Source organism: Rousettus aegyptiacus, unplaced genomic scaffold (genome assembly GCF_014176215.1).
Source record: "Rousettus aegyptiacus isolate mRouAeg1 unplaced genomic scaffold, mRouAeg1.p scaffold_m13_p_6, whole genome shotgun sequence".
In the NCBI taxonomy this organism is placed as follows: domain Eukaryota; kingdom Metazoa; phylum Chordata; class Mammalia; order Chiroptera; family Pteropodidae; genus Rousettus; species Rousettus aegyptiacus.
This window is the reverse complement of record NW_023416309.1, coordinates 50,872,423-50,898,852: the sequence shown is the minus strand read 5'-3', so window position 1 is coordinate 50,898,852 and position 26,430 is coordinate 50,872,423. Positions and strand designations below refer to the sequence as shown.

Here is a 26,430-nt window from a genome sequence, read left to right as displayed (position 1 = left end):
GAGATTCTACTCACAAAAACAATAAGACACAAAAACAACTAGCAATCTCAATGGTGCCTAATAACAAATAACTGTTGAGAGTAAGGGTTTTTTATACTATCACTTAATCCTCAAAGCAAAATATGGATAGGTGATATTATTATAACCATTTTCTAATTGAAAAAAAAAAAAAACCAGCGTCTGAAAGGTTCAATAGCTTCCCAAAGACATTCACAGAACACAGTAGAGTCAGGATTTGAACCAAGTTTGTGACCTTAATCACCAAACAAGACTGCCCCTCTGTCTTTAAAGGAAAACTAGAGGACTCTAATAAGAGATCGTAAAAACACCCAGCTCAATGGAGGTATGTTTTGAAGAGGATGCTGTGTATCATGAAGGATGTCAGTTCTTAACAAATTATATTCGAATTAAATGAAAACTCTATAAAATCCTGACTTTTTTGTATAACAATTTATTGATATATAATTATTTACATCAAAAAAATTTTTAATTTTCACATGATCTGAAGTTCTAGAAGTCTAAACATGGAAATTCTGAAAAAAAAGGGGGGGGGGTAACTTGCCTTAGCTGATAGTAAAATATACCATAAAGCCACAGTTATTAAAACAGTGAGGTAATGGGATAGAAATAGTCCAAGGTTCTCATATTGTCTGGAGATGTTTTTGATGGTTACATCTGAAGGATGAGGTGCTACTGGCATCTGGTGGGTAGAGGTCGAGGACAGCCCCTCACTCCCATTCTTGACAATAATCTGGCCCCAAATAAAGAACCTGACCCCAAATGCCAATAGAGCCAAGGATGAGAAAACATAATAGAAAAATATATAGAACAGATTAGAGAATACAGCATAAGACCTAAATATCGTAGAAATATAATACAAAGGTATCATTAAATCGGTGGAAAATGATGAATTTTAGATAACTAACGAACCATTCGAAACAAAAAGCAAAGATAATCCTAACCTCCACTCTTAACACCAAATCTGATCATGCCTAAAAATTAAAAACATCTCCACGACACAAAAACAAAGACAAAAATACAAACCACAAACTGGGGAAAATATTTGCAATATATATGTCAGACAAAAAACATTAATATTCCTGATATACAAAGAGTTCTTACAAATTAATAAAAGACAACCTATACAGATAATATAGACAAAGCACACAAACAGCAGCCAGAAATTAAAAATGTATATAAAATGTAATAAAAGGTGAAAATTATATATAATATTCAAACACATAAAATGTAAAAATAACATAGTGATAAAAATGCAAATTAAAGCGAGATCTTTCTTGGCAAAGACATAAAACAAAAGCCTGCAAAGAACGAAGGCACAGACTTTTGAGTCTAATTGCCTGGGAACAGATCCTGCCATGCCCCTTCTTACCGGCAGTAATAAGTATTACTAGCAACGAAAGCTTTCTATTTTCCAATCTCATAGTAAAGCTACAAAGGGCACCCACCACAGATGTGGTTACATAATGAATAGCCTAAATTTATGGTGCCCAAATGCTTGATAAACAGCATTCTTTTATATAGACTGACCTTATGTGACTGTATAAATCTGTACAGATTCAATCTTCCTGGTGCAAATTCACTAGAGGCAATATCGGGAAATTTTATTAGCTGTAATGATTTATTCAGGCCTCCGGAGTGCCATTTATTTCCCAGTAGAAATGTAGTTTAGAGTATTTCAGTGTTTCATTATTCACTGATTTCCCCCTAAAGTCCATTAAAAGTTAAAGTAAAAAGAAAAATCTCCTACCGGGCTACAAACATCCTTAATGGTTTGGACAGTACTTACAAATATTTCTGAAGAGAAAATATTTGTACATAACCCTAACATCTTGGAAAAAGCTTTTCTGTGTTAGAAAAATATATCCCTTTACATTTGCTCTCCCTCAATTACCTGAATTTCATGATTTGGTAGAGTACTCGAATGCCGCCCTTGTTATTTATGATGCTTATGGGAACTGTGATTCTCAGGCAGCCTGAGGTCAAGTGAAACCCCAAATCCGAGTGCCGCCTGGGTCCCCAGACACCATTTCCGATACCACAGGGGGTCGCTTGGACTCGCCACCAAAACCTGTTCTTCAGTTGCATATCACATCTCGAGATAGCTCACCTGTGGTCACCCTTTGCCCAGCTCACATCCCCACCGGTCACAGATGCCCATGGGAGGGAAGGCCGGACTCGTGAATCTGTTCTTCCTGAGCACAAGGATCCTGCCAAGGTCCATGGGTTGTATGAAAGAATGACTTAGAAACAAAAGCGTCCAGGAAAGAAGGCATTTACTTGCAAAGATGTTGTGTGGAAGTCATTATTCAGATGGACTGGCTCATTAAATAAAATACCCAAAGAGCATTTAAAGGAAAAACACACAAGCTCACTAAGGTCACCAGGTTTATATTATTAGCCTGTTAATGGTGAGCCTCATCACAAAACATGGAGACATATCTTTGGCCAACAGCTGTGCAAAATTTCAAGTTACCAGACTAGGAAGTTAACTTACAGGAAATCCTCTGAATCTCCCACTGGTTTCCCAACTTCCTTGGAGCGAATGCTTTACCATGTCTTTCAAGGCTGGTCTCTATGCTCGCTGATGTCATTTCCTCTCACTTTCCGCCTTGCAGTCTGGCTCTGGCCACACTGGCCCCTGGGCTGTTCTTCAGACACGCTCTTGCAGAATTCTACCTCAGATATTTGTTGAGTGAATAAATGAGGGTGAGTTTGGAAGTCTGAGAAGCAGGGAATTGCAGATAAACCAACAGTTGTTCCTTTGTCTTCCTATACGGATCCCAGAGAGTTGGCAGAGACCAGATTCCAAGAACGATGCTCAGCAGAGCAGTGGAATTCCCCCAAGGCCCTGGGGCCATGGAGCCCACAGTCTCTCAGCTCTGCTTCTGCCTTCCTTTTGTTCAAGCAGAAGCATTATCTCCCACCTTCCCACACCTGGCGCACACAAGCTTATCTCCCACCTCTCCACACCTGATACACACAGAAGTATTATCTCCTGCTTCCCCACACCTGGCAACACCGGGGACCCTCCCTCACCTATGATCCATCCAGCCACACTGGCATTGAGTATTTGTACAGAAATTTCCTCCTGGGCATGAAATGTTGCCCTTTGAGACTCTCCTCCAGCCCAGCCCCTCTGTGCTATGTTTTTCTCAACCTTCTCTTAAGTGCTCTGTGTCTGTTTAGCTGGCTATTAGGTGCCTGCATGTGCCGCATGTTTAGGACTTCCTGGGAGCAGGGGGTGCAAAGAGAACGGGTCTTCTCTCGCAAGATCTCGAAAATCAACTGCAGTTATGTTAAGCTAGACTACATCTTAGAGCTGCAAAATGGTAATCATGAGACTTCCCAAATGCTGCTAGTATTTAGTACAGGGATCAAAAAGGGAAGAGGTAAAATTCCTCAGAACCTGTGAAGGTAGCTTGGTGGTTGTCAGCTGTGATAAAAGGGAAAAGAAGAAGAAAAAAAATCGAAGCCGGTAATTTGTGCTAAACTCTTTTCTTTCATTCTCCCCTTAAGATAGCTTTGTGATCGACCTTCGCTTCTCAGCCTTGGCTGCACCTGGAATCACTTAGCGGTCTTTAAGGAGAATACCGACACCTAGAACCCACTCCTGGCACAACTGACGTGAGCTGGAGGGTGGACTGGGTGTTGGAATTCGCAAAGGTCCCCAGGAGATGCTGACATGTGCTGTCATGTTACCAGTCAGGGTGATACAGTATAATCATTTAGAATGGCATGATGGTCAATGAAGCCGCATACCCGCATTAACAAATACAATCGACAAATATCCTCGAGAACGCAGGGGCAGATCGAGTCGCTCGGTGCAGGCATCAGTTGGTATTTTTACAGAGAGAAGGAGGAATATCTGAGAATCCAGTGATTCTTAACATTTTAAGCTGAGAATGCTAAGGAGGTTTTATTCTTTATTCTTAAAAGTGTGCCCATTTTGTAGCAGAAGACGGGGTACAGCAGGTGGAAGATGAGAATTATCAAGTGACAGGACAAACTACAATCTTGGAGGAGATGAAGCAGTTTTTTTTTTTTGTTTTTTTTTTTTACCACAGTTTCCTCTCCTTAGAAATTCTAAAATAGTATCATCGACATTTAAAACTGTATTTTACCCAAGAGGTGAGAGGCTCAGGGCTATTCAAGAAAATAAATATATTGCCATGATATCTCACTTGAAATCATGTTGTATCTATCATCGGGGATGTTGAGCGTGGGTATTGAAAATGCTCCTGTCTCCCTCACGTGGCTATACTTCCCCTCAGACCTTGAGCTCATCTTCACACAGCCTGCTAAACACATCTTCCATGTCCATGATGCCGTCGTCGTCAAAACATCACCGCTTTTCCAACACTGTGTCGGGATCAGGAGGCATCTGGTTGACAAATAGTCCTGTGAGTTCAGCCATGCATTGACTGGCGTTCTGGAGCCCCGTTTTCCAGTTGTGTGGATGTGGCCTCTTTGCTGAAACACAGCAGGTGCTTTGTGTACTGGTCCCAGTGTGCCTCCTCCAGTTCATCCTATGGCTCACAGACCAGTCGAGTAGCTGGACGGAAGTCTTTCCTTCTGCAGCATGAGCCTTCATTGCTAAAGCAGGAGAAGCCATCAGAAGCTTTGCCCTCACACTGCTTTACACGTCGGAGGTCCCCTACAGCCAGAGGCTCGCGGCACACGTTAGTGACACAACCCCACAAGGTGTGCTGTTGATACCGATGCCTGGTGGGGTTCCGGACACGCTACGCCAAAACGTGGCACCTTGCCATGTTAAATCGTCCAAGCTGAAGGAGTTTGAGGATTGACTTTCTAACCTTGCCCTGAAGCAGGTCATTGAACCCTCATGCAAGAGGGGCCCGCCCTGTACCCAGAGCAGGGGACGGGGAAGAATCAGAACGAACAGGCCTGATGAGCCTCCCCCAGTTTACTACATGTAACTCATATATCTTGCTTATCGTTATCTTTCCATCAAAGATAACGATAAGCACTCTTCATCAAACCTAGATAAAACCACTCAGGGGTGACCATTTCTTCAGTCTCCCTTTCCTTACTGAAGGCTCCGGGGTCACATAAACTTTATTTGAAAATAAATTTGTACACTTTTCTCTCGTTAATCTGCCTTTTATTGCAGGGGTTCCAGTCAAGAACTTAAAGGTCAGAGAAAACAGAGAGTTTCCCTCCCCTACGATTTTATGCAACACCCAACAATTTCATCTGATAAAGAAATTTCACCAATAGCTTATTCTGTGTTATCTCAGAAATACTTGTCACTGACTTTGAAACTGGTTTTGTAAGTTCTTCTGTGATACTATCACTTGCACCTATCAATAAATCTTCTACTGGAATATATTGTTTTGTTTGTTTTAAAATAATACTCAAGAGCTTAACAAAGAAGTCACTATATTCTTCTTCAAAATGTCCCGAGAATGTCAAAAACTTTATTTATTTATATACCAGAGACCTGAAGAAAAATGGAAGAAGTTTTGCTGTTCAGTTTGTTCTTCTCATCCTTCCAGATTCGTCTGACCCAGAGCTGGTAATAAGTGTCTTATATTATTTTGTGCTATGATGTCTGCTTCTATTGTAATCTCCGATTTTCCATCTCGGCGAGCAACTCTTGTGCCACTTTTTAGTGAAATTGGGGACCTAACAAACACAGAAGTAACAACAAATTATGCAAATCGAGTTCAACTGGAGGATAAACCCCCAAATGCTGTGACAGTCTGAGACGAGTTGCTCTCGTTGGGTAAAATGCTTGCCGAGGCCCAAGGACTTGAGACACAGCACAGGCCACAGTTGTTAAGAAGGGATCAAGAGTCCCATGGAAATCATGGCGAATGTTACATTTCATATTTATCGGATCCGTGTGAACAAAATCGTTTCCTTTATTTCTCTGAAACTGCCAAACCACATGCTCACCCCTTGACAAAACCTACCGCACCCTCACCCACCCCCCGCCTCGCCCAAGAAGTGTGGGACAGGAAGTTCCATGGGGACAGGATCTTGCCTATTTTCATTACTCCTTTTGAACCCTGCCGCCCAGCCTGGGACTTGAATGTGGACAACTCTACATCACCACTCTCAGCCTCAGACACACGAAGCGTTAACGATTTCTCCCACTTTATCGTCTCCTACGCTCATACTCATCCTTGTGCATGTTAAGAAATACATTAAAAAAATTATATTTTTCTGCCTACGCGAAGTGCATGAGGTGTAACAGTCACGCCTTGAGCCAAGGATGACAAATCGTTTTTGACTCGTGTGTCAACAATAATTAACTGGTAGCAATTTCCTGGAGCATCGAAGTGAGAAGGATTCTGAGGCCACATCTGATTTCAGTGGGAAATAGGATGGTGATCAATTAGTAGTGGGGTTACGGGTCGGGGGTGAAAAATGGCATCACATTGGCCGTGTATTTTCCATCCCCATCTTTAGTTATTTTGACAGTAAAAAGCTAAACACTTTAAGTGCTGATGGTGAAATTTAAGATACCAGTATGAGGTGGAGGAGTAACTGAGAATATTAACCTTCTGATGGATTCTCCCAAAATCCCAAGGCTTCGCCTGCCTACAGCCTGTTCCATGCAGGATTCTAGGTGAGGCTTTAGGGACTATAAGAGACACACATCAATGGTTTCCATACCTGGCTGAACATCAGGAATACCTGTGAAACTTTATAAAATCGATTCCTCAACTGAGATCTATTGGGTCATATGCTCAGGGGCAATATTTAAGATTAGGTATTTAAAAAAATACCCTGTGATGACTCAGATGCACACATAAATTTGAGAAACAGTGATAAAATTTACTAGGGGAAACTGAAATCTTAATCCTTCCCAACAGAAGGCCTGGAAGCCATTTGTCAAAGCAGCTTAGGGATTCTACTCAGCCATATGAGGAAGTGTATTCTAGACTCTCACGTCTGGATATCCAGTTGCCTATATTTTTGTGATTTTAGCAGCTATTGGTAACCATTGCCTAGATCCTTTAATTTGTAAAGGCTTGAAAATAATGGCACTCCTATTGTATTATTCTTTTTTTATATATCAGCTAGGATATTTCTATAAAGAGAAGTAGAAATGAGAAACGATCTAAGTGTCCATTAACTGTAGACTAGATAAACAAGTTATGATGCAATGGTATTCTATACAGCAATGAAAAATAACAGAATGTTACTGTTTGCAATGATCTTATAGCTATAATGTTGGACAAACTAAGAATGAATGAATGCTATATGATTCCATTTATGTCAAGTTTGAAAAAAAAACATGCAAAACTCACCTATAGGAAAAGAAATCAGACTAGTGGTTGCCTTTGGATGAGTAATGATTGAGAGGGAGCACCAAGGAGATTTCTGTGATGCCCATTAATATTCTTTATTAAATACATGGGTGTGTCTCCTTTGAGAAAATACACTGAGCTGCACATTTACGCTTGGTGCCCTTTCTTGTATGTTTGTTAGACTTCAATTAAAAAAAAAAAAGTTTAAATGAAAAAAGGCTGTGGCTTTCCATCCACACAGCAACCTGGACTATACTGTGGACATGTAGTGTAGTTATTCCGTCTTTCACTCTCTTTACCAACCTGTGATTCACCCACTGGCCCCATTTATGCGCCTGCCAGCATCCCCGGCAATGTGGGAGCCCAGCCTAGGGTCAATGACGTGAACAACAGGCGAGGACACAAAGTGTCAGGATCAAAGACGCAGGAACCTCTGCGAACAGGAGTCGCTCCGGTGACAGGAGTTACAGGGGAGTGACCAGCAGTCAACGCGAGAGGTATCGGCACCTCGAAGACTCATGAGTTATGGAATTTTCCCATAGTTACATAAAAACAAAAATGCATCTAACTTTTAAATCAGTTGTCATAGAACTATCAATTTTTTTGTTCTTTTGCTGTGGGGAGTGATCTAAGTTTAATATGAAGGGTTGTTATAGAAACTTACTATATCAAATGTCACTCTATAAAATACTAATCGAAGTCATTATTTGACTCCATGACGTTCAATACCACATCTCTTTCTAACTTCCTTTTTGCTCATCACACTGTACACACCACCCATGTGAGATTTTGGATGAACTGGTGAAGTGATATGTGAAAATTAAAATCAATAACTGGCGAAATTCTATTTTAAAAAAAAAAAACCTCTTTGTTGTTTGAGTAAAATGCCTTTTGTCACTTCTTAAAACCAAAACTGACCAGTCTAATTGTGTTAAATTGGTTGGTAGACATAGCTTAAATATATCCTCTCATGCTGTGGATTGCTGTTTAACCAAGGGGAACGTTCGAGCTCTGGAGAGAAAGATCTTTATTGATTAGTGCACTGACAGCAATTGTACCAAAACGGAGGCCAGTAAGACCTGTAGGTGCTTCTGCAACCTGCGGACGTGAAGAACGTCTACGGTGTGTTACCCTTCCACTCCCACGCCCTAGACACGACGTGAGGCCAGAGTCTCTCCATTAGAGAGCTCACCTTCCCCATTCCACAGGTGCAGTCCCTGTCCCACCTGAAAATGTGCTAGGGGACCTGCAGAGTAAAGCAGCCAAGAGTCCAAGACCCCAGAGGTTTCTCTTCCTATACTGATTGGAATTCATGCATTTGGTGAACGCCATGAAACATCCTCCGTGTTTTATAGACTTAGCCCAACGTGCAGGGTTACTCCAAGCACAACACCTGATTTTCAGGAGAGGTTTTTTCCAATGATATTCCACCTTTATACGTGTTGCTATTATTAAATTTAAAGATTGATTCCAAACCAGAATTTAGCCAGAGTGGGATATTGAGATCTTGAGAACATAGCACAGAGGTTCGAGTCATTAAAAATGCATATGATGTACCGTGGTTTGCTCACTATTAAGCTGTCAGTGGATGACACAATATGCTCATTCTGCCACTAGAGGGCACCTTAATAAATATATTAAACTCAAGCAAGGCTTTCTATAGCGAAAAGGCAAATCGAACCATAGGAAACATGAATTTATTAGGTACAATCAGAATACATAATAAAAACACATAAATACTTTATTAGAGCTTTATATGGTTGGGGAAAACTATGACCACACAAGAAAATCCAAATTTTATTCTTTATAGATTGATTTACCTATCTCTATTCATGTATACACATTCTGACCTAATTAACCAAAGGATTTCAGGATGAGAAAGCAACCCCACAAGTCATAAACATTATCTTTGTCTTACAGGTAGACACAGCGAGGCTCAAAGAAGAGAAATTATTTGCCCGAATCCACTTTATTAATTGATTCTGGAGTCAGCGCCAGACTTCAGAGCCTCTAATTGACAATTTGATGTTCTACTCACCGATTAAACTTTAAAATATGGCGAAAGTTCAAAAAGAAATAAACATCTGTTTCTGAGACCTCAGAAAACAGCATCTGCATTGTTGGTACAAAATTGTGCGGGTCCTATCTTCCATTTGTCTTCTGCATCTTTTTTCAAGTTGTGTTTTGGACTCCTTGGGCCTATCTCCTTTTCTCTGTGGTAACCAATGCGATTACAGTTTTTGGCTTTTGTAAGTGCTGGTGAAAAAAACCTCTGTAAGCAAGTCAGAAAATGTTGCCTTTTTTCCTGTAGCTTAGGAGCAAAAGCATATGGCATTGTGCATAATAAAAATATTGTTAGCAAAACACCCGGACATTAGATATTGATGTTCTATCCTGTGAAAGTCACCCTCGTCCTGTAAAAAGTCTAATTCTCATTGGCTGGCTTAAAAATGTTTTGCTGTGGAAACAAAATCGAAATTCCTTTCTGCTCTCCAGAAGCCGTAAATACTCACGCCTTTTCATTTTTAAACCAGAGGAAATCGCTAACACTCCCCGTTTCTTACACTTGCATGTGGTATTATTGTTTGGATGGAGTTCTTACTTAAACCAAGAGCTCGGGAGTCTTGTCACAGAGAAATAAACAGCACTCAGAGGCTTCGTCTGCTGCCCACACGCTCTTTACTGAGTAAGGAAATAATGCCGTTCCCTCTCCTTTTAAGTGGACTTCTCGTTCTCTACACTCTCGCACATCTCTAGCCTTAAGTTACTTTAAGTGTTACGTTTGCTGTAGTTATTCATAAATGATGGACAGGCATTGTTCTGCAGGTGACTCAGTTAGGACCACTGGACTGCGCCTGAGATGAAGGGATTAGTCACACTTTGGTTAGCGTCATCCTAAGTCTATTGGGCATGGACTTTGCTCCCTCTTCCTGGGACCCTCAAGAAAACGATTGCTCCTCTGGCCAGAGGTGACAGTGAGTAGATCCTTGATGGACAGATGTCTGCGTGGATGAGTCAGTGAAATGTCAGTTCTACTCCTCTAGGACCACAGCTACTGGAAAACAAAGCACACCGAATTCTAATATGAGATCACTTAAAGCGAGAAATGTGGGAACCACAGAATTCAGAAATGAAAAGCTGCTGGTTCCTCTCTCTGTTACTGCTTCCACAGGCGATCAGTGCGTGGACGGGGCGGGCCGTATGAGCAGCGGGGCAAGCTGCTGCTTCCCTGACAGTTCTTATCGTGATGCGTTCTCATCAGTGATTTCCTTTCCCATGTCCTCCTCAACGCTGCGCATACCTCAAGGGCAGAAACTATCTCTTGTTTTTCATGTGATTTTGTTGTTCAGCACGATGCCTGGGCGTATAAAAATAACTCGGTAAACGTTTGTTAAATGAATGCACAAGTGAATCGAAAAGGCCTATGAAAAGAAAAAAATACATATGATGATGTAAAGGCTAAATGTTTGCAAAACTCCAACAGGAAGTGAGCTGTAAGGGAGGAAACGTTTGCCAAAAATCTTTGGCTCGGTCCATGTTGCCGTTTGGACCCTCGTGTTGGAATGAAATCTAAGAGAGATTCCACTCTCCTGAGTGTAAGACAAATCGTTCGGAGCAGAACTCTTGGAGAGGCATGTGTAAAATTTTAAAAAGCCCATCTGGTGTTACAACATCAATATGAATTTGGGGGGAAGAAAGACAACACGACGCAAAGCACCCCTATCATTTTTACTACAACCATCTACAGAAAGTAAAGATTTACAAAATCTTTCTGGCCAGAGAGTATATAAAAAAAGATTGATTTTCCCAAGTGGGGGAGTGAAGGCCTCAGGAGGGACATGAGATTTGTATATCTATCTAACATAAGCTCAGGTTTTAAAAAGCTGGGAAACAACAGCTTGGGATAAATTACACTTCTCTTCCTGAGGCCCTCGGCTCAGTCTGGAGGGTTGCAGAGTCAACCGAACCCGAGGGCTTCATTAAACAAGGTAATTTTATTATTCACTCAGATCTGAGGAGCCTGGGGAAATAGGTACACAGCTCAATCGGGTACCTGACTCTTCCTCAGCTTCCGCCAGGGCTTTTATTATCTCCCTCCGGCTCTGGGCCTGGCATGGAGTTTGATGTGTCTTCTGTACTCGAGGCCTTAAGGAGTACTGTCCCTTTCCTCCACCCTCCCGGGGCACGCGCCCTGGTAAACCTTCTCCAGGTGCCTTTCTCCTGTCTGCCCGAAGTTTAGCGACCAGATTCCAAGCCATCCAATAGTCTTTGTTACCCATGACTCTAATCGGTACAGCCTTTTCACATTTATAGAGTACTACTGCATATGTAATCCTTTAAATTAAAAAAAAAAATAAGTCAGCAGTCAACTTAAGATCTTTAATGTTGATACAGAAATTGCCCATCCTGCAGGCCAGCAGGTAGGTGGTCCGTCCCCACTGCCCCGCAAGGAGGACCCTGAACCTCATCAAGTCCCTCCACGTTGGTCTAGTTTGCAGGAAATATACGGGATAGGGAAATATGCTAAATAATATCAGGGCATTCCATCACTTGAATGTGAGAAAGTTTACAAGGCTAGTGACCTGGTTTATTCAACAACAGGTGTGAAAGAAGGGGGTGGGGAACTGTTGGAGACGGAGAGCCACTTAGGGCCAAGTCAATCAAAAGCAATGTGGATCTCGCTTGGATCCCAATTTAAACAAACGCGCTGCTGAAAGACATTTATCAGATGATCTGAGACCATCTAAATACAATCCGAACAGGATGATAATAAGGAATTATTGTTAATTATTTAAGTTAACCTTAAATTCATTTAAACAGCATCATCGTTCGCTTTTATAAAATAGCAAGCCCGAAGGGAGGCAGTTATTGTTGGAGACGGGGAGCTCCGATTAGAGAGTTTAGAGATGGGCGTTTGCGGGTGAAACGCTGACAAGATATAAGTGTGAATCAGTGACGGGGGGAGCGGAGGAAGTAAATGGCTGATTGGATTGGAAGTCGCGTTTCTGCATTAATGGCAGTTCATTCAAGAAGCAGAAGAATTTCCCAATAGTCCTTGTCCGAACATTTGCAGCCCAAAATACTGCGAAACGAAAATGCGAGGCACTCAGAGAGAAATGGAATAATTTTTTAGAGCGTTCCTGGGCTACGATACACACAGAAAATAATGTCTTCTTGAACTTTCAGAATGTCTTCACCTAGATGGCTCATGCACTATTTTTCATCCTCGCAATATTCTTACAATGCAAAAGAGGGGGCAGATATTAAGAACTATGGGACGGGAAGTCTATATTTTATTAAAATAGGTTTCCCAGAAATTAACTGACTTCTCTTTGTCTTTTCAAGCATAGGAAGTGTTGTCCAGGAGACTTCCTGGGCCAGGACACTGGCCAGGACTCACAGAGCCTAATGCCACATCCTGATTTGCAACTCTTCCTCCTGGTCAGTGAGCCCTTGCCCAAAGGAAGACGGGCTGAGCAGAGCGGTGCAGGCTCAGGACAGCCATTCTCACACTAAGAAACCCCCACCTTCCCCCAGCCATGGTGCCAACTCCACTGCCAGGTTGCTATGGGGTGCTGAGCCAGAAGGAATCAGACCCCCCACACACAGGAGGTGCCCAGAGCCACCCTGGTCCTGGGCTGGCCTAGGCCTAGGGCTGATATGCCCACCAGGGAGGGCCACTCAGCCAGGTCATGCCAAATGCGTCCCATCTCCTTTCCTCCTTCCACCAAGCCTTGTGCACCCATTGGTCTTCTATCTGCTACCTGCACAATGGAAATGTGTCACCTCACTTTGTTCTCTGCTTTCTGCCACAACTCAAGTTCACGTACACCCATAGAGCTCTTCTCACGGTTCAGCGGGCAGCGGGGCACCAAGAAGAACGCAGAAACCCTCTGCAGAGCATCTGTCGTCATTTCGTTTCAACAGTATTTATAGCACGGTGCTATACACTGAACACTGAACACTGATGAAAGCAGAGCATTAACGACATTCATCTTTCATTTTCACTGGGCGAGGACGACCGAATTAGAAGAAACAGAAGCAAAATAATAATAATAAAAAAACCCTGACACATTTAAATATTACAATATATTGTTATTGGCAACACAAAGGGTTAGTTAAGTGCTTTAAAAATGAGATGCTAAATACAAATTTGCAAGGGGGCCTTCAAGGCCCAGGGAGAGAGTACTGTGGGGAAGGGGGGAGCTTCTAGAAGAAGGGGCTGGTGGTGCTCAGGGCTCACTGCTCAATGACACACACCGTAGATACGCCCCACAATCCCTCTCGTCTCACGCACACCCTGAAGACCAAGGAAAACCTCGGAAATGCGAACGCGCTCTCATCACGGTTCGTTATTAATAGCGGTATCAACCCACAGGGTTATAATTTATACATCATGAACTGTAGCCATAATTTGTCTTCGAAAGTTTCAGCAACGTAATAAATATTCTTCAAATCATTTTAGAACAATGATTATTCCATCTGGAAATGCTCAAAACGGAACCTCGCTCAGCCAGAGTCTCGCTTTTGCCCAGTGCGTTTCCCCGCCGTCTGCCCGCACCGCCTCCTCTCACGCAGGGAGGTTCCGGCATGGCCCGGTTCCGTCCTGGATTTCCAGACTCCAGCACTACACTCTGTCCTACGAGTCAGATTATTTTTAAGGCACATATAAAAGTTTATCAATGAGAAAAACGTTCTACGTAGGAAAAAAAAACAACTGTACTTTTCTACCTTATTTACAAAAGTGAAGTCTGGGCTGATTACCAACTAGGAGATTTTTTTTTTCATTGCTCCTGTTTAAAAAAAAAAAAAAAAAATCCATCAAGACTGTGTCTGGGATTAGCATGGTTTCAGGATCTGGGCAATATTAGGTTCTTTAATGTCCTGGCTACAGAAGATTGATCTGAAAAATGTAAAGAGGGGGAAAAAAAGGATATTAATATGATTCCAGGGAGAGAAAAGACATAGGTAGATCTTTTAATTGAATGAGCAATTATTATTTTGTAAACACCTTTGGAAATACAGAATTGATTTCTTAAATAATACTCTTTTTCTTTAATTGCAAAATTTTAAGATGTACGAATTTTTATACTAGTTGCCAATTTTAAGTTATACGTGAGTTTTAAATAACATTATAAAATTCAAACTATGAAAATGCAAAGGAAAAAGTAATACTTACTCATATCCATATTTTCCAGATACATCTATCACCATTTCTGCTCCCAACTTATACTGAGAATGTCCAAACGAATGCTCCTTCCAAACGAACTCAATACTTGTTATGTTTCCAACACTAACGTCTGCATCAATTAATCTTGTGTAAGTCATGCCTGGCTTCAGTGTTCCACTGTAAACAAAAAATCGAGACTCTGTAATCTGTACTGGGTATTCACATTGCCAAAGTGAAAGACAGCATCTGTGTGTATACCGTGGAAGAGAAAGTTGTATTTGCTGGCATTTGCTTGTAAGGAGATTTATTCTTTCTATTCCCATTGGGCAGCATCTCAGAATAGCATGGTTCCGAAGCTTGAGAGAAGGGTGATGTAAATGGGAAGCTTGACCAGTTGATTTTTAGGGGACGCCAAGAGAGGCATTTTCTTGATGAGTTCTCTATCATGAAAGATTCTGGTCTTGGCTTTGTAGTATCAGAAATCAGATTTTACAGACACTGGGAAATGATCAAATTGTCAGTGATGGACTAATTCATCCAAAACTGATTTATAAACTAGAAGCTTGTTTATCAGTTTACAATGAAGAAATGCTTCCTTTTTATTAACCAGAATGCTCTCCTAGTCTTCCCCTGATACCCTTTTCATCTGTATAAAAAGAACTGGGTAACCGAACTAGCGATCAAAAGATGTTTTGGTGAGCAAAGCAAGAGAGCAGAGAGAAATGGATTACCTTGAGGCGTAAAATATATTTTATCCAAGCCCAAATTGGACCAGATGAGATTTCCTTATTCCTGCTCTTTCCTTATTCTTTTGTTAATTTATTGTCTCCACTAACTGGAAGATAAGTTCTCTGAGAGTAGGACCCATGTCTGTATCCCTAGGCATTAGAACAATTCCTGGTACACAGTAGGCATTTAAATGTTGGTTGAATGAATGAATGAATATTGCTATTCCTTGATCCTATCTTATTCCATTACATGTAGAATTAGTTGATTTAATTAGCAGAAGACAACTTTTCTTCCAAGTTCTTAGGGGTAATCTCCCTGCCGCTTCCTGAGCTGCCTTCTCTCGGTGCACGGCAGTGCAGCCCCCCACAACAGCATCGTTAGAAGCTCAAATAGCTACTATATGATCTACATGAAGGCAGACTCTTACAGCTTGACTGAAGAACAGGATTAGGCTATTTAGCTGACTTCACATTCAGATGAGATATCTACTGTGAACCTGAAATGCTTAATTATTGTTAAAAGAGGATTGGTTAGCTATATAACAACACTACTCACAGCTTCTTTAGACATTAGCAGTACAGAAATGTCGAAACATTCTCACAGGCCTTAAGAAGGGCGGAAACGGTATATTCATCCCCACCTGCCCCAGGCCAGGTGCTTTTGCTCAGGGCACAAACCGCACAGCCTTGGGCAGTGTCTGTGGGCCTCAGGGCCACAGGCACAGGACCGTGTTGAAGGGCTCTCGGAGGTATAAAGAGCAGGTGGAAATGAGATACGCGAAGACGGGGAAGGGTATTTGGAACAAAGGGACGGCACAGGTGAAGACAGGAAGGAAGGAAAGGGTGGGATCTATTCCATGCTAGGTGGAGTCATCAGAACGACCTGGCTGAGCCGAAGATGAACGAAGCCCTCTGGTGGGAGACACAGCTAGAAAGGCGAGCTGGGGCCTGTGCCTTCACCGAACCCAGATTTACAGGCAGCTGCACCAAGGCAAGGCAGAGTGATTAATCTGATGAATATTCCAACTGATAAAATAACCGCGAAATCTCTGCTTTCCGTGCCTCTGCCTAATAGTTGAAGATGATGAAAATCAGAGAGGCGAAGCCTTTAATCCATCCATTAGTTTGCCAAAGAGTAATATCTAATTAGTGCATGTAATGTTAATTCTAAAATGAACTACGGAACTAAACAATAAAAGTGAAATATGTAATATAAAAGTGCTAAGGCTGATCAAAGACAAGATCAAGGTAAACAAGGTAAAAGGTGACCGCGGCCGCAGATATGCAGCAAATGTCTCCAGTGAATTATTTCTACCTTTGACTGTTCTAACATGTGTCCCCCGTCTGTGGGGACCACTGAGTTAAGTAGCTTACTAGAAATCTGGCGATTGATATAAATGTCTTATTTTGTAAGTAATTTGAAATCTATACACATACAAATACATGCCCAAATTTGTATAATATTACATGGACAGGATAGCCAGATAAATATATATCTGGTTTACTCTTCTGTTAACTTTTTTTCCACTTGCTGTATTATCTAGGTCTGTCTTTTCAAGTTGTTGTTACCTAATGTTTTCTGTTCGTAGCTTAAACTGTGGAGAAAATCTATATCATGATTTCTATTTTATATCTGGAAAACATGAAGTAAAAACAAGAGTCATATACTACATGATAGTCTATATGATCACGGGAAAAGGCAAGACCGAGCGGCTCACTGAGCCAGTCCGACGAGCGCCCAGCACTGTGTTACCTGCCGGTCCCTTGTTGCCTACCTGGCCATCTCCAGCTCCCCTGTCTTCCCGGTCTTTCCAGCTACACGGAGAAACATGCTCCCTTGAGTGACATTGTTTCCGGCGAGTTTGACAGACAGTTTGTGCCTCCAACCTTGAAACAGGGAAAAAAAGAGAGAGAGAGAGAAAGAAAATAAAGGGTTAAAAATGTGTGAAAGGCGAGAGAGCCTGGGCTCTTTAACGGGAATGCAACTTTCAAGGTTAAAGTGTAACAAGGCTGTCGTGTTCATAAAAAATACTTGAGCTAGCTTGAGTGAATTCAGTGAAAAACTACATTTGAAAATACATATAAACATTCGCATTTTGATTTTCCACAAGTAAACAGTTTAAGGATATCTTTAAAAGAAAGTTCTCCAATTTTCCAGGCACTCTTATGACTCTTTAAAATGGAAGTTGTGCGTCTCTTCTGTCCATCGTCCCTGTGTCCTGTGGCAGTATTACTTTCCGTAGCCAGGTTTTTATTTGCTATAGTTGGACAACTAACCTGGAACCTACTGGGCAGGAGGGTCTGTGCTTTTATAATGACCTTAGAGGCGGAGTGAACTGCTGCTTCCTTTCCTGCAGGAGCATGTGCTGGGAATGCCCAGTCCTGTACAACACCCCCCCCCCACACACACACACACAAAGGATAATTCCCTTGTAAATGGTCAAGTGTATCTTTAAAAAAAATGTAGAGCTAAACAGATTGTTCATTCCAAATTCTGAAATTGTTGCATGCTTAATAACATGTTGGAAAAAAAATGCAATTCTTCATAAAGTTGTTTGAAAGGTATCTGAAAGGGGGTAAAACCTACCAGAGAGAATATTCGATGGGTTCATCATTGCTGAAGAGCACTCTTTGCCCCCTTAGGCCATTCCGCTCCCACAGTCGCTGTCTCCCTAAGCTCGCCGATGATAATGGGCGCTTCATCCCATGAAGTCTGTCTCCTCTCCTTCGAGTATGTTTGATGCAGTGAATGCATCTTCCCTTCCTCATCCTCTTTCTTTTCTTTTTTTTTTTTTGGCTCCTTTAACTTCCCCACGCCGATTATCCTTCTCCCTCTCTGCCCATTCCTCAGTCTTCTTGGCGGGGGCCTCTTTCTTTGCTCTCTTTTTTTCCCAACTTGACACAGTTTTCTTGGGCAATTACATCATTGACTTTCGCAGCTCTGATGACTGTCTAGACACAGGTGACTCTCAAATCTCTATCTGTGGACCACAGCTTTCTCTAGAGGCTGACACCCATACCTCTAACTGCCTAGCGGGCAAGTCCAAAAGGCATCCCAAACCTGACATGTTTGAAACTGAGCCCATCAACTTATACCAAACCAGCCTCTCTTCCTGTTACCACGCTCAGCAAATGGCAGAGCATCCACCCAGCCAGAATCATCCTTGACTTCTGCTTCCTGCATCCCTCAAATCCATTCACCAAGTTCCTTTTCGCTGCCGCCCCCTCACCTCTGTATTCTCTCCGCTTCTCTCTACCCGTATGCCTGGATTTTGCAATCACTTGTTTTTTCCCCTCCCAGCTTTATTGAGACTTAATTTACAAACAACGATGTGCAAATTTCAAGTGTATAATGTGATACTCTGACATACATATATTGCAAAATGGTTAGCACAATGGAGTAAGATAACACATTCACTACCTCACGTAGCGTGAGGCAACACCTGTTCTAACAGGTTACTCTGCCTCCATCCACGCAGCAACCGGAATGATTGTTCTAAAATAAAACAATCTGATAATCTTAATATCCTTCGGTGGCTTTTCATTAGCCCAAGGGCAAAGCCCAGACTCCCCACATAGTGCACAATTTCACATTTGACCCCATGTCATATTACTCTCTCAGGCCTTATGTCATATCACTCTCCTCCTGGTCTCTATCATCCCAGCAGGGGGCTCTCCTTTCAGCTGTGGCTCTTTCTTACCTCCAGGCAGTTCCTTCTGCTTCGCGAACTCCCATTTCCTTCCCCTGCTGACCCTTCCTTCCGGAGGAGGCAGCATAGAAATCACGGTCCCTCAGAATGCTCCCCTCCCTGACCTGGTTGTAGAAGTTCTTCCTCTGTCTGCTAACATAAGATTTCTTGAAACTGATAACTTTTTTTCTTTTTTTTGCCGTCTTCCCCATTAGCTTAAACTCACCATCTTTTTCCTCACTGCGTCCTCAGTCTGGCCCAATGCCCACTTTACTTAGTAGACCCTCAGTAAAAACTGTTGAATTAAAAAAAAGTGAGTACCTTAAAGCACGACAATAAAACTTAGCTATAATACTTACGAGCAAAAGGGGAAAGAGCCCCGGTGTTTAAAAAATAATACGCTCTATTAGGCTTCCTATTTTTGAGATGAAATCTATCAGCGAAATGACCCATCGTTGGGCAACCTTCTTTGGGGCAATGGAAGCAATCTCCCTGGTGACAGAAAATAAGAGGCGATCAGAAACGTAATTAGAAATGTTGCCCTTCAATAAACTTATGTTATATTATCCAACTATAATAAATCTTTGGAATTTAAACAAAGAGTATGCGTTTAAAAATGACTAAGTTGCCTGATGGGCCACGCTGCCCGTTTGCAAAAATGAAACAAAATAAGACCGAAACAATGGAGGAAAAAAAAGTAGAATGGCCTGTTAGTAAAATAGGCAAACAATCTGAACAGACAACGCACAGAAGCAGCAGCTCAGATAGTCAATAACTGTGTAAAAAGACGCTTAACCTCACTAGCTGTCAGAGATGTGCTAATGGAAACAACATGGAATGTCAGCAGACTTGAAAAATTAAAATGATTGGCAAACCCAGGTACTGATGAAGACTGGAGTGGGGGCTTCATATTTGCTTTCGATGACATAAACTGACAGACATAGCAGAGAGCGATCTGGCAACCCCCGGAAATGCACGTATGCTGTGACAATTTCACTTTCGTTACATGCCATAAAGCAATTTCCACCCAAGTACATGAGGACACATGCAGAGGTGTTTGTTGTGGGATTGCTTTCAATAACAAAAAATGGACACAGCCAAAAGGCGCATTAGCGGGGGAATGAATAAATAAACTGTGGCTGATTCCTACGAAATAAATACATAGATCTATGTAATCAATGTAGATTTCAAATTGATACAACTTAATAAGAAAAGCAAATCCAGAAGGATATGTACGGTATGATGTCATTTATTTGATATATATCTGTTTCACTTCAAATTCTGACTTAGTGAGGGAATACGAGTTACTTCAATTCTTTAATTTTATCTATATGTTTTAAAATCTAAAGCAAAACTAACAAGATGTTAACTTTTTAAAGAATCTGGGTAGCAGTGTTTGAACTTTTAGATTTATAAACCATGGACATTTGGGCTAGGACTATAGGAAAACACCCCCACTTAAAACTCCCTTTTTAATAAAGGAAAATAATAACAGCTCATAGTTACTGAGTGCTTACCACATGCCAGGCACTGTTCTAAGTACTTTATATGATTTAACTCAATTAATCCTATTTTATAGCAGTGGAAACTCAAGTGTAGAGAAGTTAAACAATTTGTCCGATGGGTGAGTGATGGAGCAAGAATGTGCCCTGGCAGCTTGATGGTAGAATCCCACCTGATTTTTTTAATTCTACATTACGTTACATTATGTTACATTACATTATATTATGTCATGTCATTGTTTTATTTTTGTGACGATTTGAGTGAAAGTACAATAAAACATGTCAAGAAGATGGACTCGAGGTTCTCTAGTTTTGTGCCCATAACTTGCATCCATGTGGCACAGGAGTCTAAGATTCTCCAACCGGGCAGATTGAACTCCATTATCTCTGACTACACCATGACTCTGAGGGTCTGCCTCCACCTGTTTGGTCAGCTCCAGGACCCTTTCGCCACGTAGGGCAGCATCTGGGCTTGTGGAAGCTGGAGGTGGAAGAGAAGGAGGCTCTAGGGGGAAATGCCAATGTTTGTCTGTCAGGCTTTCTGAGAACGGAAGTGCCCAGGGCACATCGTGAGTAAGAAATCTGGCTCCGGAAACTGAGAGGACAGCCTGAGGGCATCCGCTCACCGTGCTCTGAAACGGGAGGGAAATGTTCATTCCTGTCCCAACACTGCACTTAGTCACAAAGTGCTACTGCTTACAATAAACTTCAGCTGGATGCCCTGTGATGTTTTTCTACTCTGATAAAACAGTGGTCTCTAAACACAAGAGGGAAAATCTTTCCACTTCCCATTACAAAATAGATTTTCTTTCCCCGTTTCATAGTGATAACCAAATGAAAAATATGTTTAGCTCAGATCTGGCACTGTGTGCTTTATTACTCGAGTAAAATCAGATTTGGTATTTTGTCACGTATTGATCTGTATGGAACTCCTGCGAGCTGTCTATGCTTCGGTTCTACTCTGTATAAATAATTAAATTTTAATAAAATAATTTTAATGTTCCAAGTGAATAGCGACATGTTTGGTTGTAGCTATCGATTGGTTCAGCTTTCTTGGGGCATCTTTGAAGATGACATTTAAAATATATACACACAGAAAAAATTTTTGCCCTGGACTTATTCCTGTTACACAGTAGCATCTAATTACTGCATAACAAATGGCCAAAAAAGCAAAACTGGATATAATCTTCAAAAGAGCTGAAACGACCAGAGTACAAATGGTTTGTTTAGTTATTTAAGCCCTTTAGCAACCTCAGCTACTGTTCAGTACTCGATGCAGAAAGACTCTACTAAATCCCAAAATGGCAGATGTAATTATTTTTTTTAACCCAAAACACAAAGCCCTAATTTTTAGTTGGCTGATCATGCTTCAGAAAAAATGACTTGCTCATTAAATTTCACTGCAAAATGCTTTACTTACTGCTTTAAAAGATTCATAGGATCTACAAGGATAAGCAATAAATGCATCAGGACTGAGAATGCTTTCCATATAAAAGCGATGACTTCGGGCATGGTTGCAGTCAAAGAAGGAAGACACCTCTGTGAAAAGAATTTTCAGTTAACTCATAGCAATGAACAGATTAGCTAATAACAGAGAGCATGAACTATTTTTTTTTAGAAAAAAATAACTTCAAATGACAGCATCTTGACTTGGATCTAAATGGTTAGACCTGTGTGTAGGCTTGGATATTGTACAATATTTCTCAATATCACATAACATTTTCTTTGTATCCAAGAATTCTTTGTGCAAATCTGAAGGGACATTCAAGCAGGATAAATAAACAAACACAAATGTAGATGATCCTGTGCTCTGACATTAATATCCCGCGAGCTTCCCAGATCTCTGACATAAGCATTGAGAGCTTTAAGTGACCCCGTGCATGCAGCTTCTCCACCTTAGACCGATTCTCTGTCTCTCCATTTCTGCAGCAAGGACCCAACTCCCTTCTACTCAATCACAAAACAGCCAACAGCTTTAACCGCTGCACACCCTCAACTGAGTTTCAAGGTGTGACGGGCGGGAGGTGTTAGAAAGAATGGGAAAGACGAATTCATCTGTCATTGTCAGGCATTACATTATTGACATCAATGTTAAAGATTATTGCAATAATATATGAGAGATCAAAACACATTTGTGCATTCCGAACTTATCACAGCATCGTAGTCATTTGCGCTCTCTTAACCTTACATAGCAATATGTTTACAGTGTGGCACACACTATTATTCCAAGGACCTACACAGCTTGGCTGATCTTTGAGAAACTAGATTTTGGTTTCAGTACATGTGGCAAATCATCACTCTCTGACGGTGGCCTCCAATGAGTCACTCCTTTCTCGGTCCTCACCCTTTTGCAATAATATCACGTTACCATTCCTCCCTCCCTTCTCGAGATGAAGCCTACTGTTTTCCCCCTCCTGGGTTACAGGCCAGTCTTGTGACTTGCTCTGGCCAACGGAATGTGACGGAACTGACACTGTGAAAGCGTCGCAAGGTCTCGTAAGAGACTTTCCCGGGTCCGCGCTTGCTCTCTTGGAACCCAGCCTCTGTGTTAAAGAATCCAGGTTAGCTGGCTGTGGAGAGAGGCCCTGAAGGATCGAGGACCACTTAAAGAGGGTGACAGGTACCAAGATCCCAGATGAAGAAGGCCTCCTGCTCAGCTCGGCCCAGCCAGGGCGCTGGCCGGATGCGATTGCAGGATATCCCTCAGTGGACACCATGCAAAGCTCTGGAGACTCAGCAGGACTCTGCCTGAATCTCCAGTCTCAGAACCTTGGGCATAAAACCATTGTTCTTTTAAGTACTATGGTTCGTTATGCAATAAATAATTGAGACAGCATAATTTCACAAATGCAACACAGTCAGCAGAGATCAATAATTAGCATCATCCTTTTTTTAAATGAAGACTTTGCTTACATCGGGTCTTTTTAAATACAGATTTCTGTTCACGATTAATTGCGATTTAGACAAGATGGTTCATTGGAATATAGAGGACAATGAACTTTGAAAGCAATGGTTTCTTAGTAATAAATATAAGATAGAAAATCTTGAAGATTTAAAATTCATCTAAAGACTTAACATGGTTGATAACTGTGCTTTTAACCCAATAAAGTTGTAGAAAATCTTATGCCTCAAAATACTTATGACAAATGCATGTTTTACTTGAATTAATTCTTTACAGAATTTTGAATGCTCTGTGTATAACACTAAATATAGGTATGCAAAGGAGTCTTATAATCTATATTTTATCCTACTAGAAAGAATTTTAAATAATAATATGGAAAATAATAAGAAAAATTAGTTTTATCGTGGCCTTTTAAAAGCGAATGTTGCTTATCTATACTAATTGGGTCTCAGACCCCACACACCCTGGTCCTGGGCTGGCCTAGGCCTAGGGCTGATATGCCCTCCAGGGAGAGATACTCAGCCAGGTCATGCCAAATGCGTCCCATCTCCTTTCCATTTTGAGTATCTACAAATTCACCAGTTTTTTTTAAAGTAGACATTGCAAATAGATACTTTTAGTCACATTTACACTTTCAGAAAAGATATTAAAACTTCGTAATTTATCTCTAGTGAAGAAGAAGAAATTCTAGCTCCTCTCAATGTTATTGTCTGTGTATTTTCCCTCTACATCAGCCAAATAGAAGATCGAATAGTTATATGATTAACATATTCTGACCACAGGGGATAAGGTGGTGAGATATTTAGAATCATCCATATATTTATCACATCATCATACATCGTATTATTATATCTTATGTATGATATATTTCAGTATTTCCACGATGACGATATATAGAGATAGAGAGGAATGGGATTCCCAAATAATAACTGTTTTGGTGCCTTATAGCTAAGTGCTCTGTAGACATTATTATTATTGGAAACCACTATAAAAGGTTAAATACTATTTGTTTAATTTGTGTGTAACTTAATTTGTGGTCCGGAGTGATTAGTATAAAGTAAATCAAATCCTCCCACAGCTCCCATCTCACTGGAGTAAAGGCTGAAGTCTTTACTACCATCCCTGGGCCCTGTATTACCTCCCTCCGACCCTGTCCCTTCTCTAACCTCAGGCCTTACCACTCTCCTCCTTTCACTCCAGCCACCACAGGCTTCTCATTGCCATGAGCCTCCCAGGCAAGCTCCTGCCCCAGGTCCTTTGTATTTGCTACCCCGGCCCTCAGCCTGGAATGCTTTTCCTCCAGGCATCCGCATGGCTAACTCTTCAGGTAATCCTTTCAGTAGGGACTCCTTGGCCGCTCTCAAAAAACTCCTTCCCCCACCTCGCCCTTACCATCTTCAACACATCATATCCCCATCCCATGCTTAATTTTGTCTCCTTAGCACTTGCTCTATTATTGTTTTTCTAGCATATGAGAATATTAGCTTCATCAGAAAGAGATTTTTTTTCGTCTTTTGTATTCATTCTTATATTTGCTATTCTTAGAATGTCTAGTACCTGGTAAGCACTCAGTACATATTTGTTGAATGAATGAACCCATCCTTCTTGTTTATATTGAAGACAATATGCCAGACACTCTGTTAGGCACTGAGGATACAAAGATAACTAAGACATGAGCCTGGCCTCGCAGATCTCACAGCTGGTGGGAGCTTCCTACGTGCGACAGTGTTTCAGGCTAAACCATATTTTTATATTATTTTATAGTATTTGTTATATTATATACAAAAGAATGTGGATCCTGCCCAAGGAGGGAGCTGAGTGGACGTGTAACAGCAGCCTTCCTATTTTAGAAAGTATTTACCTTCCTTGTAAGCGTCGAAATCAAATTTAAGTAAAGGTGTAATTAAGTCTTTGCATCCTGGCATGTGCTTCCCTCCATTTGGGTAAAAGTCAAGGTGACCACAAGCGTTAATCGTTCCGGCACCTGAAATAGATCAAAGCAGGATGACTCTCTCTAAAAATTCTCCTCTTCGCTTCAGTGTAGTTTCTGTTTGCGTCACAAACTTACCGAACTCGAAGAAGAAGCGAAGTGCGTTCGTATGAATAACGTCGACAAAGTTGGCATCCGAGGGGTCCAGCCTGACTTCATGTGGGGTGTTGTGGAAGTAGGGCCCAGCTGGGTCCAACCCTAGGGAAGAGTGTGATGCCTGTTAAACCAAGCCCTGTTTTACTTAAAAGAGTGTGTTGATGGTGTTTTTATGTTCTGGGGGAGAGATGGTGAAGGCAAGGTATTCTTTTCTATTAACTATATGATTTATACATGTCAAACACCACTCAGCACAAAGTACGAATACATAAACCGAGTAGATGAATGCAGAGTCTGTATAACTTTGGATTCCTACACACAAGCAAGGCGGTGTCCAGACAACGCCAAAACAGCTAACAAAGTTGGAAAAATTAAAGTGGCTATTCGAGGGTTTATGTATGGAATACATAATTGGAAAAAATCGGAGTTATATAGTCTAACTATATAAACAATTAAGGTTATCGATTGAGATGACCTTGAAAGCAGCCTGTGCAAGCAAAAAAAAAGAAATACGAATAACACGAAAGAGCTTTTTAGTTTGTAAAGATGAATCTACAAAGTGGCACAGTTAAAAGGACAGAATCTGAGTCCTCAGCTAAAGCTCACTTCGTTCCACTTCATTCTTTTACAAACGAAAGCCTGACACCCAGCCAAGTGAAATGACTTGACAAGATCACCACATGTTAGAGGCAGATGGACTAAGAGCTCAGGAGTCCAGACTCTCAGCCCATGGTTCCCGTTCGAATGTCTAGCAGAATAAAAGGAAGATATCCAGAGGTCTCTAAAATGTCACGACCATTCACAGAGCCCCTCACTCACACATTCGGCAGTTATTTTCGAAGCACTACGTGCTAGGAGCTAGAGCTTAACCGTTTGGGATCTGAGTTCATTAGTGCATGTGGATTTGGGTGCCTGTGTGTGTCGGCACAGAGGGAGCAATCTCTTCTCAATTCGGGAAAACACTGAGGCTGTCTACAGATTAAAAAAAAAAAAATCCTGGAACCTGCTGAGTAACCCCCATGCTATAGTCATTTATGATAACTCTCTGCCC

At 41.4% G+C, this 26,430-nt stretch overlaps 1 protein-coding gene across 1 annotated transcript in view; it reads right to left on the bottom strand.

Moving 5' to 3' along the window:
- Window positions 1-13,940: 13,940 nt before the first annotated feature.
- Window positions 13,941-26,430, bottom strand: part of PNLIPRP3 (pancreatic lipase related protein 3) — a 29,157-nt gene continuing 16,667 nt past the window's right edge. The window contains exons 6-12 of the mRNA XM_016142484.2: window positions 25,362-25,481; window positions 25,155-25,277; window positions 21,812-21,930; window positions 19,249-19,381; window positions 16,976-17,087; window positions 14,482-14,649; window positions 13,941-14,205 (exon numbers count right to left, since the gene is read on the bottom strand). Of these exons, the coding sequence (XP_015997970.2) occupies window positions 14,142-14,205; window positions 14,482-14,649; window positions 16,976-17,087; window positions 19,249-19,381; window positions 21,812-21,930; window positions 25,155-25,277; window positions 25,362-25,481 (839 nt within the window). The 3' untranslated portion in view covers window positions 13,941-14,141. The remainder of the gene's footprint in view (window positions 14,206-14,481; window positions 14,650-16,975; window positions 17,088-19,248; window positions 19,382-21,811; window positions 21,931-25,154; window positions 25,278-25,361; window positions 25,482-26,430) is intronic.